Source organism: Chanodichthys erythropterus, chromosome 4, assembly GCF_024489055.1.
Source record: "Chanodichthys erythropterus isolate Z2021 chromosome 4, ASM2448905v1, whole genome shotgun sequence".
Classification (NCBI taxonomy): domain Eukaryota; kingdom Metazoa; phylum Chordata; class Actinopteri; order Cypriniformes; family Xenocyprididae; genus Chanodichthys; species Chanodichthys erythropterus.
Window position 1 is genome coordinate 13,820,411 of NC_090224.1, and position 25,074 is coordinate 13,845,484.

General features: G+C 36.5%; 2 protein-coding genes and 1 non-coding gene across 20 annotated transcripts in view; 1 reads left to right on the forward strand and 2 right to left on the reverse strand.

Moving 5' to 3' along the window:
- Window positions 1-24,109, forward strand: part of adgrg6 (adhesion G protein-coupled receptor G6) — a 56,973-nt gene extending 32,864 nt beyond the window's left edge. For 10 of the 18 annotated variants that reach the window (XM_067384177.1, XM_067384184.1, XM_067384182.1 and 7 more), the window contains 12 exons: window positions 524-664; window positions 813-830; window positions 1,714-1,833; window positions 2,086-2,137; window positions 2,246-2,352; window positions 3,377-3,504; window positions 3,722-3,990; window positions 4,122-4,224; window positions 4,339-4,622; window positions 5,330-5,431; window positions 6,024-6,176; window positions 10,087-11,207. In XM_067384177.1, the coding sequence (XP_067240278.1) occupies window positions 524-664; window positions 813-830; window positions 1,714-1,833; window positions 2,086-2,137; window positions 2,246-2,352; window positions 3,377-3,504; window positions 3,722-3,990; window positions 4,122-4,224; window positions 4,339-4,622; window positions 5,330-5,431; window positions 6,024-6,176; window positions 10,087-10,268 (1,659 nt within the window). In that variant the 3' untranslated portion in view covers window positions 10,269-11,207. Of the gene's footprint in view, window positions 1-523; window positions 665-812; window positions 831-1,713; window positions 1,834-2,085; window positions 2,138-2,245; window positions 2,353-3,376; window positions 3,505-3,721; window positions 3,991-4,121; window positions 4,225-4,338; window positions 4,623-5,329; window positions 5,432-6,023; window positions 6,177-6,447; window positions 6,487-7,028; window positions 11,208-23,992 lie in introns of those variants that run through there. The other 8 variants (XM_067384180.1, XM_067384195.1, XM_067384185.1 and 5 more) reach the window with 7 other exon arrangements.
- Window positions 5,121-5,193, reverse strand: trnaf-gaa (transfer RNA phenylalanine (anticodon GAA)). The gene has a single exon. It is a non-coding gene; the product is annotated as a tRNA-Phe (tRNA).
- Window positions 15,000-20,684, reverse strand: si:ch211-202p1.5 (uncharacterized protein LOC103909337 homolog). Its single transcript, XM_067384199.1, has 4 exons — window positions 20,627-20,684; window positions 17,571-17,718; window positions 15,184-15,312; window positions 15,000-15,105 (listed from the first exon to the last, which is right to left on the reverse strand). The coding sequence occupies exons 1-4, from the start codon at window positions 20,682-20,684 to the stop codon at window positions 15,000-15,002; spliced, it is 441 nt and encodes a 146-aa protein (XP_067240300.1).
- Window positions 24,110-25,074: the final 965 nt, after the last annotated feature.

The window sequence follows — 25,074 nt, forward strand, 5'->3', positions numbered from 1 at the left end:
ATGTGTGTCAGAATGTATATTTTTGCAAGTATTTAAGTGGATTTTCTGTATTTTTAGTATGCTCGCAGCTTTAAATTGTTGTTTTTGTGCCATTTTGTACAGTATGTATACAGTTGAGGTTCGCTGAAAATATTTAAGGGATTTTAAAGTATTAAAAATTCAAATTAGCCAAACAAAAGTTTATATTATCGCCTGAAGGCCCCATTTATACTACATAATAGGTTTTACAACCAGATGTCTGCTCAGTCTATTTTTACTTGAGATCCTGTAATGAATTAATTACTGCTTTATTCTGGCAGATGGTGTAGTAAACTCTTCAAATGCAATTGAGTCCCCCTCACCCTTATTACATACATTCTACACAGCTCTTATAATTTTAAGAATACTAATTTGGGATCACACAACATGAAGATTTGATCTTTGGTACAGTAACACAAGACATCTGGGTGATTACGTTACTCATGAGCATATCCCCCGTTCCTTGCGTATCCATTTATTAAATATTTTGACTTTTTCTCCACAGATCGATTTTGAGTCAGAGGCCCAGAATGCTTTGGCTGTGGTCACTCTACCTCCAACACTGCTGCACAATCTGAGTAATTCACTAATGGAGAGAGTGTCCAGAATAAACTTTCTGTTCTTCACCAAGACAGGGCTCTTTCAGGTGAGCATGAACCAAATTAGCTTTTTTTCAATTGTTGTACTGTACATTTTTCTATGAAGAAGTATTGTCTTCTATAGTCCATTCACATATTTAAAGAGCTGAAGAACAATGTAATATTGACAATTCTCACTGATATTTCTGTCAATAGCAATTTGGATCATTAATGGTACGGTAATGAACATTTTCTCTCGGTTCTGAGTGAACTAACTCAGAATAAATTGAATTGTGTAACATACACTACCTTTAAAACTTGTTTAGGGTTTATTCAGCAAGGACGCATTAAATTGATCGAAAGTGACAGTAAAGTTTATTTTAAATAAATGCTGTTTTTTTTTTTTACTTTCTGTTCATCAAAAGTATCCTGAAAAAAAAGAACATTTAAAGGGATTGTTCATCCCAAAATAAAAATTCTGCCAAAACACAAAAAGAAGATATTTTGAAGAATGTTGGCAACCAGACGTATTTTTTTCCTAACATTGAAGTCAATGGCTATTGTCAACTGTCTGGTTACGAACATTTTCCAAAATATCTTCTTTTGTGTTCAGCTGAAGAAAGAAACTCATACAGGTTTGGAACAACATGAATGTGAGTAAATAATGGCAGAATTGTATTTTGAGGTGAACTATAAGTTGAAGAAGCTCCTGAAAATTCAGCTTTGCCATCACAGAAATGAATTATATTTTAAAATATATTACAATTGAAAACCGTTAAATTAATTTGCAATAATATTTTGCAGTTTTACTGTATTTTTGATCAAATAAATGCAACCTTGGTGAGCATAAGAGACTTACTGAAGTCACTTATGAGAAAAACTTACTTTTGTCATTAATTTTATTAACATATACTGTATATCTAATGATATGTTTCTTATCTGAATGCAACGTTTATCACTTACTAATAGCTAACAAAAGTGATATACTCTGTCCATACTTACAAAACTGATATATATTTATATAGACAAAAATTGAGGTGTAATTTTTTTGTGCCTGACTCACCCTAAAACTAAGATGAGCAGTTTTGTCCTTGCATTCCGTTTCATTTCTTTTCAGGATCAGCAAAGTAATGGCAAGTCTTTAAACAGCTATGTGGTGGCTAGCAGTGTTGGCAACTTCACAATCAAAAACCTGCAGGATCCCGTCAAGATAGAGATAGCACATTTGGAGTACAAGGTACACAGCTTTTTTTTTTTTTTTTTTTTTCCAGCAGGAACTTTGCTAACACCAAAGTTTATCGTAATACCAGTTTTTCGAATTTTGGTGATATATTTTTTTATGCGTAATTACAGTAACTATTCATTTTATTAGTTTAACCTTTCCTTCAATGAAATTTCAAAGCAGTTATTTTCTTCCAAAATAATTATTTGTCCAAGCTAACTAGAACAATTGTGTCTAACACTCTTAATGTATCTGTCTGTCCTCCAGAGAGAACCAAAGCCTCTTTGTGTGTTTTGGGATTTCAACCTTAAAAGTGAGGGTAAAATAAATGATTTATTTGGCCCCTTTTTAAGCATTAAAACAGTCCCATAGGAAGCTGTACATATAGACTTACAGTAATTGTATAATATCCATTTGTCTCCATTAGATCACACAGGGGGCTGGAATAGTGAAGGCTGTGAGGTCAGTCCGGAGTCCAACAGCAACAGGACCGTCTGCTTGTGTAATCACCTCACGCACTTTGGCATTCTAATGGTGAGATTTGTGGGATTGGCAGCAAAATGACCCAATACAGTGGTTTCTTGCATTAAGCCTGTATGACCGACTGAACCAATGTCAATGTGTCTTATGTGTCATCCAGAGTGGCTAACCACACCTGAAACGGACAGGGTCAAATACTTGGCAAATATCTAATCAGGGAACGTCACTGTAGTTTGGCACAATACGCATATAATATTAAAGGTGCACTTTATATTAGGTTGGTGTACAGTATATTGTAGTCGTGTGAATGTAGCATTATGCAAACGTTACCAACAATGGCATTGTAGAAATTCTTTATTCACAGGTAGTAGTGATTTATTTATTTCCTTAACAAATGTTAAGTGGTTTCTTAAAATGGTAATCGGGGAAAAAAAGCTTTTTTTGTACTATTAAAGGAATTGTTCACCCAAAAATGAAAATTATCCCATAATTACTCACTCTCAAGCCTCCTAGATGTATATGACTTTCTTATTTGGAGTTGTATTAAATAATATCACAAAAAGCACAAAAAAAGTGCATCCATCCATCATAAAAATAATCCATACGACTCCAGTGGATTAATAAATGCCTTCTGAAGTGAAGCAATGGGTTTTTGTAAGAAAAATATCCATATTTAAAACTTTATAAACATTAATCATTAGCTTCCGGCAACATCTGTTGTCTCCGTACGCATGTTCACAAAAGAGTCGAGTTCTGGCGGAAGGGTGACCTCCGACCCGACGTATGACGTAGTTCCTCTTCTTTTATATCGAAATCATCTGACATTTTTCTTTAAAACTTCTCGTTTTAGACTTCTAATTCATGATCAGCATTTTGTTTTGCTCTATCCTCTAAGCTTACACTACGCCTGCATCATACGTCGGGAACTATTCCTTTCATTTCTTTATGTAAAACTAACATCCCTTACCTTTTATCTATGGATGTGTTTTTCATATTTCAGCAGCTGTCACTGGTTATTAAACACTAATTCATCTCTGATGAATGTCATTATTAACTTTGCCTCGCTTTTGTCTTTTAGGACATCTCTGGAGCTGCTGCGCAGATAGATGAGAAGAATAACAGGGTTCTTACCTTCATTACCTACATCGGCTGTGGCATCTCAGCCATTTTTTCAGCAGCAACACTGCTCACATACATCGCTTTTGAGTGAGTGTCCTGACAGAGTTTGACTTTTAAACAGTGTGTTTGTAATGACTCATCTATGTAAACATATTGTGAAATCTTACATTTTGCTTTCCAGTAACAGCTATTAAAATTCTGATGTTTTCTCAAAGAATGTCTTCATCAGCCCCAAACTTTGAAACGTAGTGTAAATGGCTAAAGGTTGCAAAGACTCATTGTTTTCTTTGAATTAAATCTGTAGGAAGCTGCGGCGAGACTATCCTTCCAAGATCCTGATGAATCTCAGCACATCGCTGCTCTTCCTCAACATGGTGTTTCTCCTGGATGGCTGGTTGGCTTCATACGACATTGAGGGATTGTGTGTGACAGTTGCTGTTTTTCTGCACTTTTTTCTTCTCACTTCCTTCACCTGGATGGGCTTGGAGTCCATCCACATGTACATTGCCCTGGTCAAGGTCTTCAACACCTATATCCGGCGATACATCCTCAAGTTTTGCATCGTGGGTTGGGGTAAGTTCTACACCAAGGATTTTTTCCTTCATAAACTTTTACTTTGTTTGCTAATGTTCAATATTGTATGAGATCACTGTGAAGGAGCGTTGAACATATTAAGCAGTGAGAAGATCTGACTGTGTTTTCAGGTGTCCCTGCTGCAATTGTTGGAATTGTGCTGGCTGTGAGAAAAAATTCTTATGGAAAAAACTATTATGGAAAAGCAGAGAATGGACAGGGCACATCAGAATTGTAAGTTTGACCCAAGAAATCCAAACTAACTTTCTGTGAAAGTTGAATGCATTTCTTTTGAAATGGTCTTTTACTTCCTTATTCCTTTGGTTTTCCCGGTCTTTCTTTCTGTAGCTGTTGGATTAATAATCCGGTGGTATTCTACGTGACGTGCGTGGGCTACTTTTCCGTGATCTTCCTCATGAATGTTGCCATGTTCATCGTGGTCATGATCCAGATCTGTGGGCGTAACGGCAAACGCAGCAACCGAACACTCAGAGAGGAGATCTTACGTAACCTGCGAAGTGTGGTCAGCCTGACTTTCTTGCTGGGCATGACCTGGGGCTTTGCTTTTTTCGCCTGGGGTCCGGTCAGCCTGGCCTTTATGTACCTCTTCTCCATTTTCAACTCCCTACAGGGTTAGTTTATTCTTATACCATTTTCACTGTCCTGTATAAAAGACCCCATGGAATCAATTGATGCTGGGCTTGATATCTTTCATGTGTTTCCTATTTATACATGCCATATGATTTTTACCCTTTTCTCCTTAATCTGATAGGCTTTAGTTACACCACAGCCATGAACCATGGTTTGCTACTTTTTGAAATGACAAAAATCTGTGTAATGCAACCGGAGTCATTTACCCAAATTCATTTTTTTAATGTGTATGATCTGTCAAAATAGAATTTTGTCGAAATTCTATAACCTTTTAAAACATTTAGAACCCCAAAACTCTTTGATTTCATGGGCTCCTTACCATTTTCTTAGACATATTTTTATTTGACATTTCTGAAAATATACAAAAAAAATATGTTATTGTGTATTATTTAATTTTTTAAATGGTAATAGAGTTAGAATTATCCCAATTTTAGCTCTTAATGTTATTGGCATTAAAAAGTTACTCTAAACAAATATTCTGCCGAAACCCGGGATCGAACCAGGGACCTTTAGATCTTCAGTCTAACGCTCTCCCAACTGAGCTATTTCGGCCTGTAGGGGGTAATGTGTACAAGTGCTTATCTCATCCGCTAGAGGTCGCTAAAAAATGTGAAATGCGACAAATCATTTGAAAAGAGCTTATAGGTTTGTAATGATTAAGAAGATTGTTTATTATTTTTTTCAACAGGATTATTCATATTTGTGTTCCACTGTGCCCTGAAAGAAAATGTACAAAAGCAATGGAGAAGATATTTGTGCTGTGGAAAGTTCCGCTTGGCAGATAATTCAGGTAAATTTTGTTAGTACTATGATATTTTAAATTTTTTTTTTTTTTTTTTTTCACGGGGATTTTGTCGGCTATCATATGCCAGAATCCAATACAGAGGGAGATTATTATATTTAATAACATTACATGATGCTATATTGGTTAGTTCAACATTGTGTAGCTCTCCTGACATTGCATTTGTGCTTATACTTTTTCTTTTTCTCTTAAAAGCATGCATTATTGGCCAGTAACTTATATTTTGTTTTTCATAGGCGTATTGGATATAGCCTGTGCTGTGGTTACATCTTTAAGTGCTGAATTCCTGAGACTTTTGTTGCACTTAGAATGTGTGTTTCAGTAAAGCCCAGCTTTTTTCGCAGAACTATTGTTAATAAAAATTTAGGACCAGAGAGAACTTAACTGGGCTTTACTTCCAGTTAAATCTGATCAAATAAGTTAAAGAGTGCTTTTTTTCGAACGCCAGTCCCACACAACTTTCCCTCAGAAAGTTGTCTGTCCTGTATTTATTTTGATGGAATTAACTGTGTGTTCTTGTGCTGTATCTTTGATGGGATGAAAATAGTAGTTAAAGATAACATTTAACCATATTTTGCAGACTGGAGCAAGACTGCCACTAATAATACCAAGAAAGTGAGTTCTGATAACCTGGGAAAGTCCCTCTCCTCCAGTTCCTTTGGCTCCACTACAGCCAACTGGACGTCTAAAGCCAAAGCCACACTAAACCCCTTTGCCAGGCACAGTAATGCAGGTGAGCATAAAAATAATGATGTGGATTGCTTAGGCCACAGTTGGTGTTGCATTAAGATGGAATAAAACTGACATTTAATTCCAAAGATAGGCCTTGAAAACATTTTGTAAGCATGCTTTCAGTATGATATATTGCTAAGACATGTAATGGTTGACTATTTACCCTTCATGCCTTGTGTTACTTTGTGCTTTACTCTACTGTGTTACTTTTTGTGTGACTGTACGCCTGGACTCAGTGGTGCTGTGTGTCTGTATTTATGTTTGTGGTATAGATAGTACCCTGCAATAATGCCATGGAGAGACTTCCTGAGGTAAAACCACGCAAGCCAGCTTGAGTTCACACTGCTTTTCTCTGTTCATGTGATCAGCTTCCCTTGTTGGGATAGACTGAATTCAATCCAGCGGCCCTAGAAATAATACCTAGTCTAACTCACTCCTAACACATAAATGCGTCTTTCTGACCCTCCAAAATAGTCCTTCATAAGACATTACCTTTTTAAAAACTCTAGGCATCTGCTGTGATGTTTTATGGTGGAACAATTGCCTGTTGGATTGAATCCAAGTTGTGGAGTGACATTCAAGAACTAGAAAGCACACTGCTGCTGGTTGTCATTGTCATTAGTAAATAAAGTTGTTAGCACAGTGGTGCAATACAAGGAAACACCTCAATGCTGAAAAAATAATTATAAAGAGGATATAGACTGAGCCTTTCAGTAGACATTGACAAGCTTTAGTGTCTTTTAGGAGTTCTGAATGTCATTTGCACTCTGTTTGACACTAATTTTTCTCACTGTGGGCTGTTTTTATTTATCTCCATTGTTTTGTTCTTTTTCATTTGTTAATGTCCCCACAGGAGAAAATACCCAGCTTGCACTGACTGCTGATGCTAAAATTTACAAAATTATACACAGTTAAACTCCATCCTCACAGCAGGATCACTCTAAATGCTGGCCATGCAGAGGATAGATTATATGCTCTTGCCGTATAGCATTAATAATGCACTTAACATCAGATTTCAACACTATAAATACATTTTTTTACTTTGTGAACTTAGTACTGCTCATTACTTTGGCTCAAGTAATTGTACTGTTATGCACAGTAGAGTTTGTGTTATTGTAAAATATTGAAGCATTTAGGATTTAGGAGGTATAGACTTTCTATGTTTGCATACATGCTAGGATGAAAGGAATGCTGTGCTGGTTGTCACTGCAATTGCATCAAAAGTTCACTTAGTAAAGCTCACTGTGTAATTATGTATTTTAAGTTATTGTAATGTACACTGTATAGATTTTTTCCTTAATCAACAATATTTATAATTGACCATTCTTTCTTTCTATTTAATTAACGGTACACTATGTAACTTTTGGCCCTCTAGCGGTTCAAAAACAAAACTGCATGCATTTTGTGGAAGAACATTGTTTTGATTGTGCTTTGGTTCTGCTAGACTGAGCGGATGAATATGGTTATCCTACTGCTCATAAAACATTCACTGCTAGGCTTAAGAGATATAACCAGTTTAGATGGAAAGGATCTCAAGCTGACTAGCTGAAGACGTTACTGTAACTATACCCATTAATAGACACGGTACTTCCTTGAAAACATATTCCAACAGCGCTACAACAACCCATAATGAAATGACCTTTCACAATAGATATTTCTTTACAATGAACTCTGTTAGAGAGCTACATATGGCAGTTTATCGGTTCATTAAAATATCTTACTCACCTATTGACTAACAAAAACATTTCAAATCCCTCAGTTCTCACCGTCTCTGAAAAGCCGAGCCAATGTTATCCATGTGTAACACCTCATGTTCAAAACTCAAGCTAGTGTTGCTTTCGTCAACGAAAATTATGACTAAATATGTGACAATGACTATAATTAAATGTATACCGCAATATCGTTGACGAATAAAAACGAAACTAAATGTGGTTTACAAAATAAAAACTATGCTAAAATGTCTCTTCATTTTCGGTAACCAAAACGAGACGAGACGAAATGTTATAACGTTATCTCGTTTAGTCGTGTTATTATTATTATTTTGCAGTATTTCTGTTTCCTGTGTCTCACTTCAGACTCGCATCAGGTCGCAACATAATATATTGTGTTGATCACAAGATATTACTCATGGAATGTTTTAACATACTTGGCTAAAACATGTCTCTCATCTTTCTGGGATGCAGTGTGTATCCAATGTTCCCGGACCCATCCATGTTCGTTTTCCAATGTGGAATAACACAAAATAGGTATCATCTTAACTTAGAAACTCAGCTTTTTAATGCATCTAACCATTTCGGAAAAACTCCTAACGAGTGCTGAGAAGTTCCTCTAAACTTGATTTTACCGCCAATCTAGCTGTGAAAAAATGAATAACGCTTTATAACCACAAAATTTGAAAAAGATGCAGCTCACATGTAGGAGAGCATCACCAAAAAATAATTTCTCTGATCTAATTGCCTTCCTGAGTTATTCCATATCAAATAAAAAAATTATAAAATTAAATATATATATATATTAGTGGCGGGTGGCGGGGTGCTGCTTTAACGTGAGACTCTTATCTTATCTAGGTTAACAACTACAGTCTCTACAGCACCTCTTGAGGTCAGGCAAGTGAGGTTTACATACACACCTCTTACCACCCTAAATCTCACTCCCATCCTGGTTACGGCACCAATGTATCCCCTCCTGTTCGAACCACCCGCTCTAAGCGGGACTCCAACCCGGGTCTGCCGGCACAGGAGTCGGGTGCTCTAACGAGGAGGCTAAAGAGCACAGTATCTCTTAAAATCAAGGGAGTGAGGTTTAAACGGCCTACGTCCGTTACACATGTCAACTTTTCTCTGTTTACGGATTTGACGAAAACGCACGGGCGAGTGACATATGTACGCAGTTTTCTCATGAAATCTGTCCCGTCAGGTCTAAAATATAAACACTTATGATAGGCTTACAATAGTGAATCAGGGTAAAACAAAAACACGTTTTGGAAGAAGGATTGATGATGTATTGATTCATTATTTAAATATGTATTAATTTTGAACAAAAAAAGTTACATAGTGTACCTTTAAAATATATTAAAGAATAACATTTTTATTTCCAGTTTTCTAAATTTTTAATTTTCACTTTTTGCTATTATATTTTTTTTTTTCTAGCAAAGTAAAAATCCCATCAAGCGAAGGAAGGACTAATTCTAGTTGTGAAAACCAATTACAACACAAATTGTGACACTGTGTTAATTTGAATACAGATTTATTTGACTGATTTTGTTGTTGTTGTTGTTGTTGTTTTGTTTGTTTTGCCAGTATGGCACAATATGTGAATTTTGAAATAATATTTGCTATTATATTGAATATTATAATTAGCTGTCTAATATATTCTGCCTGAGATGCCAAAACCGTGCTCCAATTTTTGCTATTCTGTGTTTAGTCTTGTAGGGCAATACCTTTCTGGAGCCCCAATTTCCCTCATAATAGGACAGAGGCTGTTCAATTTGTTACACATTAAAAAGGAATCATTGAACAGGAAAACTTAAGCAATATTGTTCTGGCAAAAGCACTACAGAAGGGGGCTGAAGGTGCATGTGTGTATTGGAATGTTTTTGCCCAAGAATGCACAAAGGCATGGAAAATCAACAGAATGGCATGGACAATTAATGACTCACCCCTTTTAATGACCATTAGTTGAATGAATTAGAAACTAATATGATCAAACTGTCAAAGTATTGACAACACCCAGTTCTGCTTTCTTTTGAAGCAGCCAACGTGTTTGAAAATACTTTACGTCGGGTGCCAGTTGTCATCTTTATATTGTACGTATGGATACTTTGGCATCAATACCCGATGGCTCACTACTTGCAACTGTTATAAAAGTATATTCACGCAGTTCTTCAATCAACCATTGTGGCGTATTTGCAGGTAAAAGTTTCTCCAATCAGAGCAGTCCCAAATGCAGCCCTTCCGATGGAGAGGCTTCCTCGTCCATCCTCCCCGTGCACCAGGTCTTGGACAAGGTAAAGGGCTACTGCTCCGTGCGCTCGGACAACTTCTACAAAAACATCATCATGTCAGACAGCTTTAGCAATAGCACTAAATTCTAGGCAGAGGAGGCCGAGATGTGTCCCAGACTTACCTTGTGCGGAAAGGCGGGATCATGTTTATACGCTACAGTACATATTGAGTTAACCCTCCCCGACTGGAGTAGAGAAACACATAACCCTGTAGAGAGGGCAAGCTATGAAAGTGTGGATTTTACATACTGTGATATTCAGCTTATACTGACTATGTGATCTGTAAATAATCATAATATATTTTACTATTTGTGCTTTTTCTAATTTCTGTTTTGCATACTTTCTTTTTTTGCACATTACTTTGTTTTTTGTTCGAGTATTTTGTATATATAAATGCATCAATGCTTGCCGCAGCAGAAAAATGGGACCATTTCACAACCAAAGACTGGCGAACATGAGGAGTTAGTTCCTCTGTTCGGGACTGAAAGAACACGAATGGTTGGAGCTTGAATTTTCACGCTTGTGAATTTTGCCTTGGTTTGGCTTTCGTTACCGTAAGCAGATAAAGTAAATTTTCACTGTAAATTAGTGAAGCTTTAATACCTTTGTTTTGTATTTAAATGCTCTCTTTTTCAGTCTTTACATGATCTACTACTGATTAACGTGTTACAGAAAATGTTTTTTTTTTTTACAGTGTGAACATTGTTCAGTTGTTTCAGTGCATACAGTTTCATAAAACTTCTCTAATAGAAGGGCAGGACAAAGAGATCAGTCTTCTGCTATTTGACAATGGAATGGAAAAACAACAGCTATACACCAAATCTAACATGTTCGGATCTTCCTATTGCTGTAGTTTAATGACATTGTTGTTTTGACTTGGTATTTATTTTAAACGCTTTTAAGAGATTTCTATGCTTCGGTGAAGAAAATGTCAGCAGCAGGAAACGCTTATCATCAGTGTAGATCATCATTAGTATAGCGGTTATGGATGCTTTGTGAAAATGTGACATCTTGCATATTAAATGCACTTAAAACAGATCTTGTCTGTCTTATTTGTTTGAACAGTAACATTTTCTGCTTATGGTAAAAAGCATGAAATATTATAGATGCCTCATACATTTTTTGTACCGTGTCTGGTTTATGTTTTTCATGGATGTTAATTGAATCCATTGACTTTCAGGTTGGTCTACTTTTTCTGTCTGTACTTTTCGTACGGAGCACCGCAAATGACTCGCAGAAATAGGGTGTTTCCACAAACTATTAATTCCTGGCTACATTTGTTTAATTCTTTCCTTTGTTTTAGGTAGTAGTAATAGTAGAAATACATTTCTTCATTTAAAATTAACATGGCAGAATTGACCTAAAACAAGGAACAAATGAATCAGGATGGACTTGCTCACCAAATCAGGAGCTTGGCCCACCCTGGGCTCCATGTCAAATAATGACAGACTACAAAATTGGTGCAGATTTTGAAGGAAAATACACACAAAGCGCGCACACAGAAAGCTGCATCTCAGAAAACATTTCATTACCGAACTGAGTTCTCTTTTGTGTCTTATTGCACTTAAATGGACTAATACAGACAAAATTACATGCCTGTTTTGGCGAGCATCAATGTAAGCACAGTCTGAGTTAAAATAAAAAGAACGTAAACAGTGAGGAGAAAATCTGATGCGCTGCTCAAAGCTGCTCTTGACTGAATAACTTCTTTAGCTTTAATAATGCAGATTAATATATAACCCTAACTCTAACAGTCGAGTATCTTAGACAATTTAAACAATACATTTTGTGTTATGTTTGTGATGTCTAAATCTAAAATAAAGAGCTAAGTAATGACCGTAGGTTGTACAACAAAGCAGCTTTATTGTTGCTAACCTCCCCCGGTAAATGCGACTTTGAGAGCATGTGTTTAGCGCAGTTGGTTGCTAAAAAGCTGTTTAAATGTATTTACAAACAGTTATACAGAATGTATATGCAAAAAAGGACTTTTTTTTTTTTGTTTCACATTTATGCACAGATTCATGTTAAAGCTGCAGTCTGCAACTTTTTTGTGTTAAAAATTTACAAAAATTATATAATAAGAATATACAACATGAATCCATTTTCCAAACCGTGTTTTTGTCTTATCCTGAATCATTATGGTACACTTATGATGAGTGTTTATATTCGGACTATTTCAGACCAGACTGGTAGGACTCGCCGCAGAGTATCACAGTAACTGCGTGACTCGCCATAGACATGGAGAAAAGTAGCTCCGGCTACAATGTTCCTCTGCAAGACGCATGCAGTTCTGTTTATTAACCGCTAGAGGGCCACAAATCGCGGACAGCAGCTTTAATAAGAAAAGAGATTGATTTAAAGGTGCCGTAGAACGTCTTTTTAAAAGATGTAATATAAGTCTAAGGTGTCCCCTGAATGTGTCTGTGAAGTTTCAGCTCAAAATACCCCATAGATTTTTTTTTATTAATTTTTTTAACTGCCTATTTTGGGACATCATTAAATATGAGCCGATTTAGGCTGCGGCCCCTTTAAATGCTCACGCTCCCTGCCCACGGAGCTCGTGCTTGCCTTAAACAGTGCATAAACAAAGTTCACACAGCTAATATAACCCTCAAAATGGATCTTTACAATGTGTTCGTCATGCAACATGTCTAATCGCGTAAGTATAGTATTTATTTGGATGTTTACATTTGATTCTGAACGAGTTTGAAGCTAACATTGCACACTGCTGGAGAGATTTATAAAGAATGAAGTTGTGTTTATGCATTATACATACCGAAAGTGTTTAAAAATGAAAATAGCGACGGCTCTCTTGTCTCCGTACAGTACAGTAAGAAATACAGTAATACAGTAAGAAACGATGGTAACTTTAACCACATTTAACAGTACATTAGCAACATGCCAACGAAACATTTAGAAAGACAATTTACAAACATCACTAAAAATATCATTATCATGGATCATGTCAGTTATTATCGCTCCATCTGCCATTTTTGCTTGCTTACCTAGTCTGATGATTCAGCTGTGCACAGATCCAGACGTTAATACTGGCTGCCCTTGTCTAATGCCTTGAACATGGGCTGGCATATGCAAATATTGGGGGCGTACATATTAATAAGCCCGACTGTTACGTAACAGTCGGTGTTATGTTGAGATTCACCTGTTCTTCGGAGGTCTTTTAAACAAATTAGATTTATATAAGAAGGAGGAAACAATGGAGTTTGAGACTCACTGTATGTCATTTTCATGTACTGAACTCTTGTTATTCAACTATGCCGAGCTTTATGTTTGAGCTTTATGTGATAGACCTACATCCAAACTTTCCTTTCAAGGAAAGTCTGTTCACTCGGGCTCTGCGGCCATATTTGCAACACCTCCTGGCAGCTATTTCGGGCATCCAAGATCAAGTCCTATCTACTTAAATGGGGGGATCCTCAAAAACTATCCTCAAATCAGCAACAAAATCTGTCATTAACTGTCTTATAAATGCCGTTAATCATCCGTTTTTAGCTCACTTTTAATCATTTGTTGGGTTTTGTCAGGGTGTATCCCAGAACCTAACAATGTGGTTAGTGGCTGGCTCGATGCGTCTGACTGTAACAGGGGGACAGGAATAGAGAGTGTTTGTTCCTTTGTCCCGGTAGTAAATGAGAGCACCACAAATTCCTTCCAGAAGTTTCTTGTGAAAGCCTTCCTGTGAGGTAAACCAGCATTCCTGATGATGCCAAAAATGAATGGAGGTAAATAGCCGGCCTTATATAAAGATTCAGGCACTGGCTATTCACCTTATGTGTGATCATGCAGCGACCAGAGCAACCAACAATATTGGTTTAAACCAGAGAGGCTTTACACATCACCTCATGGAAAACAACAACAACAGCAAAAGAAAGAGCGAGTGCAGTTACTCAGAAAATTGCTAGCCTCTAGCACTGTGGAAACATTTAGCATTGCCATTAGCCTCTCCCATGATGAGACTCCTGTTTGATCTCCGGGCACAGTGACAGTTTTATCGGTTTCTCTCACACTATTCCTCTCTGAAGTTATTTTCTGCTTAACTGTAACTGTCTTCCACTTTTTCTGTACACATTTAACCTCACTTTCATTGTAGGTACAGTAAGCTTGTAAGCGATTTTTCTGTCATTGTCATCCGGAATGTAGTGACAAAAAACAAAATTATACACTGCAGCTATATTCCATCAAGAAAGATGATCGATGTGAAAAATTTCACCAATTGCTGGGTTTTAGGTTTTTATTATTTGCCTTTTCACATTACAATAAATATTCAGCTCGTTCATTAGATTAGAAATTGATTGTCTGCAAAATCAAACTACTGTATATTGATAAATGTAAACTGCTTGTTCTAGTCCTGTGCAGGCATTTATTATTATTTGTATCATTCATTGACAATGTCTTAACTCTAAGAATAAACTGGATGCCAGAATGATCTTTACCCGAGGCCAACTAATATGTTTAATGTCAAACATAAAGTGCCCACAAACCACTATTGTCCTTAATAAATAGTCAAATGTATTCACTATAAGGAAACAAAATTGGAAACATCAAATGATATATATTACACATCAATTAGAAGCAATACGGTTTTGCAGTATTCTACAAAATACTGACAGTTATCGCTCCTATTTGCTTCATATACTCTCACTATTGAGATGTTAGCATTTCATGTCAAGCCCAATAGAAATGATGTCTAAAACTGTACTTTGTAAACCATTCACAGCACACATATTCAGACATATGGCCAGGCTTGCTGCCCAAATAGTAATAACATACAGTAAGTTACTATGTAGTTTTTTTCCATCCCTCTCAGGTTTGTATTGGATTGTGCCTCCTCTGTCTCTGGGGGAATCTAGACTTGTATCGTTCTTTGTAGTTTCTGGGATGGTAACTTTTGACTGAGGCGTTTTCATCTCTGAAAAAGATACCAAGTTGGGCATCAGTAAAATACAATGCAACTGCCACAATGTGTGAATTTAATAATGACACTCACTCTTGCTGGAGATCCGAGTAAGAGCAAAACCGCACACATTTTGTGTCTCTCCTGTGTGCGCAGTGGCATCGCTCCACATCTCGTCTTTGACGCATTTGTAGTGAACCTACACCATAGGGAATGACCTGACTGAAAGAGAACGGCTGATATTTTAAAGTGCATTTCAAACATATCATATTTTTTTTAAATCAAATGTAATAAATCATAAATAAACATTTCAAACATAAATTTGCCACTAATTGGGAGCATAGATATAATTAAAATCTGAAATGGCTGAATAGAAATTGAACAGAAATCATAATTACTGTTTTTGATGCTTTCTTTCAATGTTGAAAGGTGAAGCTGCACTTGTATACAGGAAGCTGATTCATTGGTTAATTTATTAACACTTTATTTTGATGGTCCTCTAATAGACATTCTATTATAGGATTAGTTCACTTCAGAATTAAAATTTTCTGATAATTACTCACACCCATGTCATCCAAGATGTTTATGTCTTTCTTTCTTCACTTGAAAAGAAATTAAGGTTTTTGAGGAAAACATTCCAGAATTCTTCTCCACAGATGGATTGAAGGTCCAAATTGCAATTGAAATGCCACTTCAAAGGGCATCTACGCAATCCCAGACAAGGAATAAGGGTCATATCTAGCGAAACTATCAGTCATTTTCTAAAAATTTCCAACATGATCGCATCACATTGCAGAGCTAGTGCAAGATGAGCATTTGTGGTTTAAAAAGTATACGCTTTTTTTTTAATGAAATATATATTATATTTCTTTTCTTTTTTTAAGAAATAGATAGGATAAGACTCTTATTCCTCGGCTCGGATCGTGTAGAAACCTTAAAAGCTGCATTTAAACTGCGATTTAATCCGTTGGTAGCTATTGAAGTCAACATGGAGAAAAATCCTGGAATGTTTTCCTCAAAAACCTTAAAGGGATAGTTCACCCAAAAATGAAAATTTGATGTTTATCTGCTTACCCCCAGAGCATCCAAGATGTAGGTGACTTTGTTTCTTTAGTAAAACACAAATGATGATTTTTAACTGCAACCGCTGCCGTCTGTCAGTGGTATAATGCAAGTCAGCGGGAACTTGGACTATAAGAGTAAATAAAACACGACAGACAAATCCAAATTAAACCCTGCGGCTCGTGACGACACATTGATGTCTTAAGACACGAAACGATCGGTTTGTGCGAGAAACCAAACAGTATATCATTTTGAAGTATATTGAAGTATATGTGCGAGACATCACTTCAGTTGTCAGAGCGCCATCAGACCTCACGAATCGAGTGATGAATGCAGTTGGACATAGTGGTGTTTTAGAGGTAAAAAATGATATAAATACTGTTCGTTTCTCGCACAAACCGATCGTTTCGTGTCTTAAGACATCAATGTGTCGTCACGAGCCGCAGGGTTTAATTTGGATTTGTCGTGTTTTATTTACTCTTATAGTCCAAGTTCCCGCCGACTTGCATTATACAACTGACAGACGCAACGGTTGAAGTTAAAAATCATCATTTGTGTTCTACTGAAGAAACAAAGTCACTTACATCTTGGATGCTCTGGGGGTAAGCAGATAAACATCAAATTTTCATTTTTGGGTGAACTATCCCTTTAATTTCTTTTCGAATGAAGTGAGAAAGACATGAACATCTTGGATGACATGGAGGTGAGTAAATTATCCGGAAATTTCCATTCTGAAGTGAACTAATCCTTAACTACAAGTAATTTTGCAAATACATGTCAACTTATTAACCCTTATCCTACCCCTAACAGTCTACTAATACTCTAATGAGAGTTAGTTGACATGTAGGTGCAACACTACTTAGTCAACATAATGTCTAAAGGGGACCATCAAAATAAAGTGTAATCGTTAATTTTATCCTGTTCAGTGCGTTTACTCCTTGTTTGTAATTAGCTTTGTTTTTAACATGTATAAATGCCTGGTTTTGATCATATTCATAACATATTTGAAAATATGATTTTTTTTTTACACATATTTTGTTTTTGTGCACAATGTAGAACTCTTTCCACTGAACTGAAAGCCTTGTGCTTCTTTGAATTTTCAATTTGACCAGGTGTTCGGATTCCTGTTTGTTTCTGGATATAAAAGACTTCACTCTTGTTTCACTTCCCGAGAGCCAGACCCTCAATCTTTGGTTTCTAGGTTGTTTTTCACCAAAGGCAGTCTGCCTGTCCTCAGGTCTCCATGCGTGGGCCACATTAATGAGACCACACACTTAAATACAACCAGACACGTGCTTTCAGCGTGTACAGGTTACCAGCATCAGTCCCCCACAGATTTCAACCTCCACTTCTCTCTCTTTTTTGTTTTGCTCAAAGAGATCAGTGTAGGAACACAGACAAATGTTTGGATGATGTACCTGGGTGTATCGACCCACACGATTCCTATGTGGCAAAAGTACACACATTCTTTGTCCTTCAGGTTTTCACAGGAGCAGCGTCTCTCGCGGTGGTGAATTTCTGGAGTAGCATTCACAGATGGGCTTCTGTTTGCATGGGACCCTGGGACTGAAAAAATACAAAGAAAAGAAGTTTAAACAATAGGTGTTACATGTTACAAAAGACTCAAATAAATTCTGTGCTTTTGAACTTTCTATTCGGTTTCCCCCAAAAATCTTAAGCAGCACAACTGATTTTTTGCTTTGATGTGTGTTACACCTAAGACAAAACTTCAAAAGTTGTCAAAATATTAGTCAGGTTTTGACGATGTAAGACATAACATGTCTAAGCTCTTGCTGCTGTCTAAACATTTAAGCAATGTTGTGTCTTCAAAGTCCTCTTTGTTTTAGGCCATTAATCCTGAGGATTCTCATACAGACCCAATTTTCATGTAACTATGATCTAATAGGTTATCAGTTCAGAAGTGAGTTGCAACTCAACTGCAGCAAAAATAATAAAATCATAGGCTGTATGAAGGAAATCTAAGGCTTAGGTTGCATGAGCTTCATTAAGGTTGAGGGAAATGAAAAGCCATGTGGACTATGTTTAAAGAAGACAGCAAATACGAATCTGTGGCCAACCACATTTTATGCCTCTAGGATTCCAGCAGCGCATGTAGATGGTACAAAGCAAACCACCACTACAGCTTCCGATGGTTGGGGTTTTAAAAGTTGAATCAAAAACAGATCTCTTGCTCATCTGCAACATGGCAACTCTTTAACAGAAAAACAAATCTCAAAGTAAATACAAAAGAACAAATATGGTGGTATTTACATGACACACCAAGGTACTTTGAGAAATACCACGGTACTTTTGATTGCTAGAAAAGTTAGAGGATAAATTCTTTAATGGTAAGATAGATAAAGTAGGAACTAAGGCAACAGGAGGTCTCGCTCTCTTGAAGGCTCAGCAGTGGTGAGTTTTGTCAGAGTTTTCTTCAGGATATTTGGAAGAGGGGTTTAAGTTGGACCTCAGTAACCGGAATGACTTCTAAGGTGCTCAATCAAGCGAACAGAGCCTGAGGCTTTAAGGCCTTATAGAAACGGATGAAATTGCATGCCCTGGTCTTGTGGAAAGTGATCTGGGAGTGATCACAGTAATCCATCATTATCACAAAGCTGTGGGGGTCTAACTATATAAGTTTGATGTGGAATACACAACAAATGGTCTGACTTTTGTTTTGATTCTGGAAATCAGTTGTCATCCATGTCCTCAAGGCGTCGGTTGAGGTTTCCCGGGTCTAGTTTTCATATACCAGGCAAGGATAATGAATCACAACAAGTAGCTCAGATTTAGAGCTTGGAATTTATTACAAATCCATTGGAATGTCTGCTTAAAATGCCTCACATAATTCACATACAACTAACTTTGTAAATCGTGAGAAAGACAATCAGGAAACGTTTTCTTTATCCCTGTATTATTTTATCAGACTAGACGTTTCTAACTCGATACTGGCATGAGACTGTGCGAAACCTACGGCAAGCTCTGTACTCCTCAGCGCAGTTTGTTTTCCCAAGAAAAATTTAATTTTGTGACCCGTGCCCTGAAGAGAGAGAGAGGACTGCCAAGGTGGATCAGCATAGAATTGTAAAGGACAGGCAAGGGATTACATAAATCCATAACCACCAACGTTAAACCAGACCATCTCACCTATGAAGAAGCAGCAAAAGGTTTTTCTGTTGTTAGCATTAAGATGTAAACAATAAATCTTTACTAATCCCAAATAGTTTGACTGCTGTTATTAAAATGAAAAGCTGTGATAATTTCTGTCCTGTGAAACTCAAAACTTCGGAGGAGCATGTACTGTACAGTACTGTAGTTCCAGCAATTAAATGTATTATTTGTATTCACTTGCTGTAAAGTATATTAGTCTAATATCCTAGAGATTTGCACTGCATACATCCAATGCTGAAACTAAAGAGCTCAACAACAAACTTGGTTATGGAAAAAAAATGTGAGCCAACCTGCAACCATGTTAATCGATTTAAGAAAATGTCCCTTGTAAAACAAAAAATGATTACAATAAAAAAAATGACTGAAATGTGCTTTCAGTCTAATGTTTACAGAGATAACTTGCACTGGCTATGAACTCTGCATGCTATTAAAATGAAGCCTACCCACAGTGCAAAAGCCTTATTTCCTCCAGCTAGACCATTCTGAGGCAACTGTCTCTGCTTTTGCTCCACCATGAGGGAAGTTACATGTTCTGTGGTCCATAGAAGTGGTAGGAGATGGCCTACACATGGGGAGTTTACACCCTTACATGCTCAAACCAGACGGATTAAGAAGCATTTTACGCCACATTTAACCCTAATTCAGCAGTTCAATCTACTTTTGCATGACTAACTGCATATTGTGACGTGTTATAAAAGCAAAGACATTTGATACCGAAAATCTACATTGGGAACTGACTGTTAGACAATGTGAGTTAATTACAGGGGAGAAAAAGACAAAATTCTATCACCATTTACTCATGTTGTTCCAAACCTGTATGACTTTGTCTTATATTTTTTAGTAGATATTTTGAAGAATGTTGGTAACCAAACCATTTCTTAAAATATCTCTCATGTTCAAAAGTCAGTTTTAGAATGACATGAAGATTAGTACATGATGACAGAATTTTCATTTTTGGGTGAACTATCCCTTTTTTCTTTAAGCAACAACAATTAGTTCATCCCTTCAAATGACAAGAAATTTGCTAAACAAATCTTTTTGATATTAAAATTTGATGTGAAAATACACTCCAAGTGCAAAGAACAAACCAGAGAGAATCTGATAATGAAGTTTTTACAGCAGAAGATTAAAATTAAGCAAACATTTTTCAGATAGTAAAAATATTCACAAGATTTGAGCAGAAAGCCAGAACTATATATATATATATATATATATATATATATATATATATATATATATATATATATATATATATATATATATATATATATATATATATATAAGAAAGATGATAGCCATTTACCTTGTTGTTCCAATATGAAAACAACCGCACTTATTACAAATAAGAAGGAAAAATCCATGATGCACAGTACTTTAATTGGAAAGCCTGTCTCCTGGATGTCTATCCGCACTCAAAGAGCAAAGCTGTGTGGAGAGAGAGCAGGTTGTGGAGTTTCTCAGGAACTCCTGCCACTCTCTTGACACCTCCAGCCTACCACACCCTCCTCCCCCCAGCTCCGTCTTTGGATCAGCCTGCCAAGTTGCTCTTCACAATGCTGGGGACAGGTGTTTGACAAGACGCATCGTATGTGAGTGTCAGTGGGAGAGAGAGAAAGGGAGAGCTTGTTCTCTTTCTCTGGAGATGCTCTATCTCCCATGAAAGTGCTTGTGAAAGAAGGTTTCTCAACCCAAGTGCTTCCAGCATGATCAGAGGCATGGGCGAATTGGGTGAGCAGGGAATTTTTTCACACTCTTTGTTTTTGCCTTCCCGATGCTGCTAATGGAGGTTTGAAGAACAAAGTCAAAACTACAGCCTGGAGAGGAAACCCAAATATTTCAAAGTGGAAAGCCTAGACAGACCAGTTTTTCCCCCAAACCAAGGGAAGCCCATTGTGGTAAACCTCCATCTTAATTAAAACAATAAAAAGCCAATTGAAACATCTCAATATAAGCATCTGCGTGCCAGACTCTATTAACTGTGGAGGGTTCCTCTAACATTTTCTGCAGTTCAAAACAGTTCTTGCTCTCATTTTAACATCTCAAACTTTGTGAAAATTCATATAACAAGAGATCCACCGTCCAAACAAGCGAAGAGGTATGAACTGTGGCGTGAAAGTTGTTGAGAATGGTCCTCAATGGGGCCTGTCATTTAATCACAGTGGGGGCAAACTGATCTATTCTATGCAGTGCCACAGGGGTTATTTTTTCCCACCCGTAGTTCTATTTAGCTCACTTTTTGACTTCTCATTAGTCCAGATTAGGCTTAGTTTTGCATTCAGGAGAGATAATTAAAGGCTGGGCACAACACAAAACAACATATTTGGTCACAGAGCCCCTGGCTACAGCAATTAGATCTGTGAGGTGAGGTGCTGTGGAGAAGGAAGGAGAACTTCAGAGCTCCAAACAGCTTCTTCCTGCAGCTGTGGGAGAGACTTAATGAACAGTTTGACCGACTGTCTGAAAAAATGCTCATGCTCCTGAATTGAACTGTGAACTATGGGACACCGTGCCACTATATACAAGTTAAACTGATTTTTTTTTTTCCTTTGTTCTTTTATTGAAGACTTGCAGTCTTGGTATTTAGAAGAGAACGACTGGTGGAAAAGGACAGGAAAGTTTTTGTAATCTTTGTGCCAGTCTTTGTTGCTGTATGGCATTTCATATCACATTATGTCAGCACTTTATATTTCTGTTTGATAAATAGTCTTTCGTAGCTACATGTGCTGAACAAGTGTTTATTAAAGTAACAGAAATGAAAATACTAAGGCATGCGGAATCTCTCACTAAATCAATCAGTATATCAATAACTTTTCTGTTTTCACAGAACACTGACCTCTATACAAGAAGAAAGCTTTGTAAGCTTTTCAACAGAATTATTGTTAGCTCGCCAAGCTGGCCTAAAATGAAACAATCTGTTCATGATTATCCATCCTGGAACCAGCAAATATATTAAAATGAAAATTAAAATATTATTGAGAGAAGACAATGATAAAGATAGACTATCTCTTTCTCCTGAAAACCAATGCACAGAGTTTCCTGCCCCCTTCATCTGCTTCATGTGCAGGTGCTTTTTACACACTCCCCTACTCTCACTGACCCCCAGCTGCACTTCCCCCTTAAGCCTCTAATAATATATGCAAAAAAACATATTAAATAGGCTGCCTGCTTCACTGTCATTTCTTGAGATGTCCCAGATGTCTCAAGAAATGCTTTCTATATGATGGAGGTGATATTTGCAGTACCTATCTGAGATTGTCGTGATGGTCCTATTTTTCCTAAAATCAACAATTATTCAATTCAGTAGAGTATGTGTGTGTTTGTGTGTGTTTTTGTGATTTTTTAGGACACAAATTTGTATAATGACATGGGAGGGGTATTATACTGGTATCACGACGTAAACATGAAATATGAGGACATTTCATGAGTCCTCATAGCCTATATAAAATAGCTTTAAAACATACAAATGTTTTCTGTGATAGGTTTAGGAGTAGGGGTGGTGTAGGGGGATAGAATGTACAGTTTGTACAGTATAAAAACCATTACGGCTATGGAATGTCCTCACTTTGATAGCAAAACAAACGTGTGTGTGTGGATGGTACTTATCAGCGTGATCAACAATTCCAGGCATGGATAATGAAGGTGATGTCATCGACAGAAAAAAGTGCGCTATAACTCCACCTAGTGCTCAGATGTGGGAATTAAACGAAGCGTTCAACTTCAATCTCATTTCTAGGCCAATTTTTAAAGGTAAGTAAAACGTTGATCAAATGAAGATGAGTAAATTAGCCTTCTTTTAATAACTCGACAATCATGTCTCCTCCATTGGCCCACACAGTGGATAAGAAATGGTTGTGGCGCGTTTTTCCCCCTGTGTGTCGAAATAAGGTGAGAGATTCCCGCTCAAAGCAGCACTTCAGAGTCAGTCAGAGCTTCAGCAGGACTGGATAATGTCCGCATTGTTTAGAATGATTAGAATTTGTGGGCACCTCCCAATTCGATTTCTATTTAAATTCAAAATGCTATTTTAAAAACTCGATTCTTGATTGAATTTGTGTACAGCAAATGTGTTGCTACATATTTTGAAAAGTAGGCCTAAAAAGTTCTCATTAGCCTACTGTACGTTATGCTTTACATTAACTTTATAAAGCATATTGCTTTTGAAAAATAAGCAGTAAGCAGTAGCCAATGCCAGTATTGCACTACAAAATAAATCCTGATTTTTATGTGCTGGATTTTTGGATTTCAGTTTTATTAAGTTTTAAAGTATAATAAGTTAATTAAAAAAAGATCACAGCAAAGAGTGAAAGAAGTTATGATAATAATATGATTTTAAAGTAAGTTAAGTTTTTTTTTTTTTTTTTTTGCCAGCACAAACCATGTTATATTTACAAAAATACCTCAGATTGTAAAAGGTCAGGAAGTGCTAATGCTTTCTTCTTTCCAGAGTGAAGCATAATGTACAAGCGCATGGTAATATTATAAAAAAAAATCCTGCTAACACAGGTCCACCACATCCTGTCTCATATTCAAGCGCTGGGCTTAGACACACATACGCAGGGAAATTAAATGTGACTTATAACCGATTATCCCAGCAGGAAACCAGGGAGCCGGATGCATCAATCTGAGAAACTTTCTTACTAAAAACCATACTTTTTACCTTTGATTACAGAATGAATAGGCCTGTTGGTTGACTGTTCCAGACAGCTAATGGAGCAGAGGTGACTTTTATTGCCACTGAGAGGCTGTCAGCCATCAATTTGATCTCAGGTAGCATGACAGCTTGTCAGGTACAGATTTTGTCCTCTAATTTACACTAAGAACTGCTAGAACTTTTCTGTAAATTTCTCTACAGCCCCGAGGCCAATATTTTGTTTTAAGTTTAATTGCTTTCAGTAATTAAAAGTTAATAATTTCTTCTTTAAAAAATAAATAAATAAATAAAATTCTTTAATAATTTACTCAAGCAAAAGACTGACTTGCCTTTGGCCCGTGACCCTACAGAAGAAAAGCAGTTTAGAGAATGGATGGATAGATATGACTGACTTTCTTTCATAGATCACAAAAAGAGATTTTAGTTACACTTCTTTTTTGTACAATGAAAGTGAATGATTATCAGAGGATGTTAAGCTCCAAGAATGGCAAACAACACCATAACAGTAGTCCATAATAATTGTGCAGTATATATAAGTTTTCTAAAGTCATTCAATAACTTTGTATGAGGAACTAAACAAAGAAATTAAGTCATAAATATTTACAATGATGTGACGGTCGTAAATGATGACAGAATTTCCATTTTGGATGAATTATTCCTTTACGATGGCCCTTCATTTTGTGGAACCATCATTGCATTGACAAAATGTCTAGTATTTAGGGAACTATACACACTATAAAAAAATTTAGAAGTTATAAATAAAACAAAGATTACTGGAGTATGTTTTACAAGAAAATACTATTTGAGTCTGTCTACTACAACATTTTATTTAATTCAGTGAGTTACTAGTTAATAATTCAATGTGTTACTAGTTAATTATTTGTGAAATTTCTGAGAAAATTTTTAGTGTATTGTAAAATGATGTGCAATAATACTAATATACCCGCTGACACTAATGCTGCTAAAGAGTTTATGGATGCTTTTATCTGTCTGTACATCAGCATTTTAATTGTTCTGATAAATCCAAGAACCACTTATGGAGCATATGAATTAGATAAGACAACAAAACTAATTAAAGGTTAAGCAAATGATAATTATGT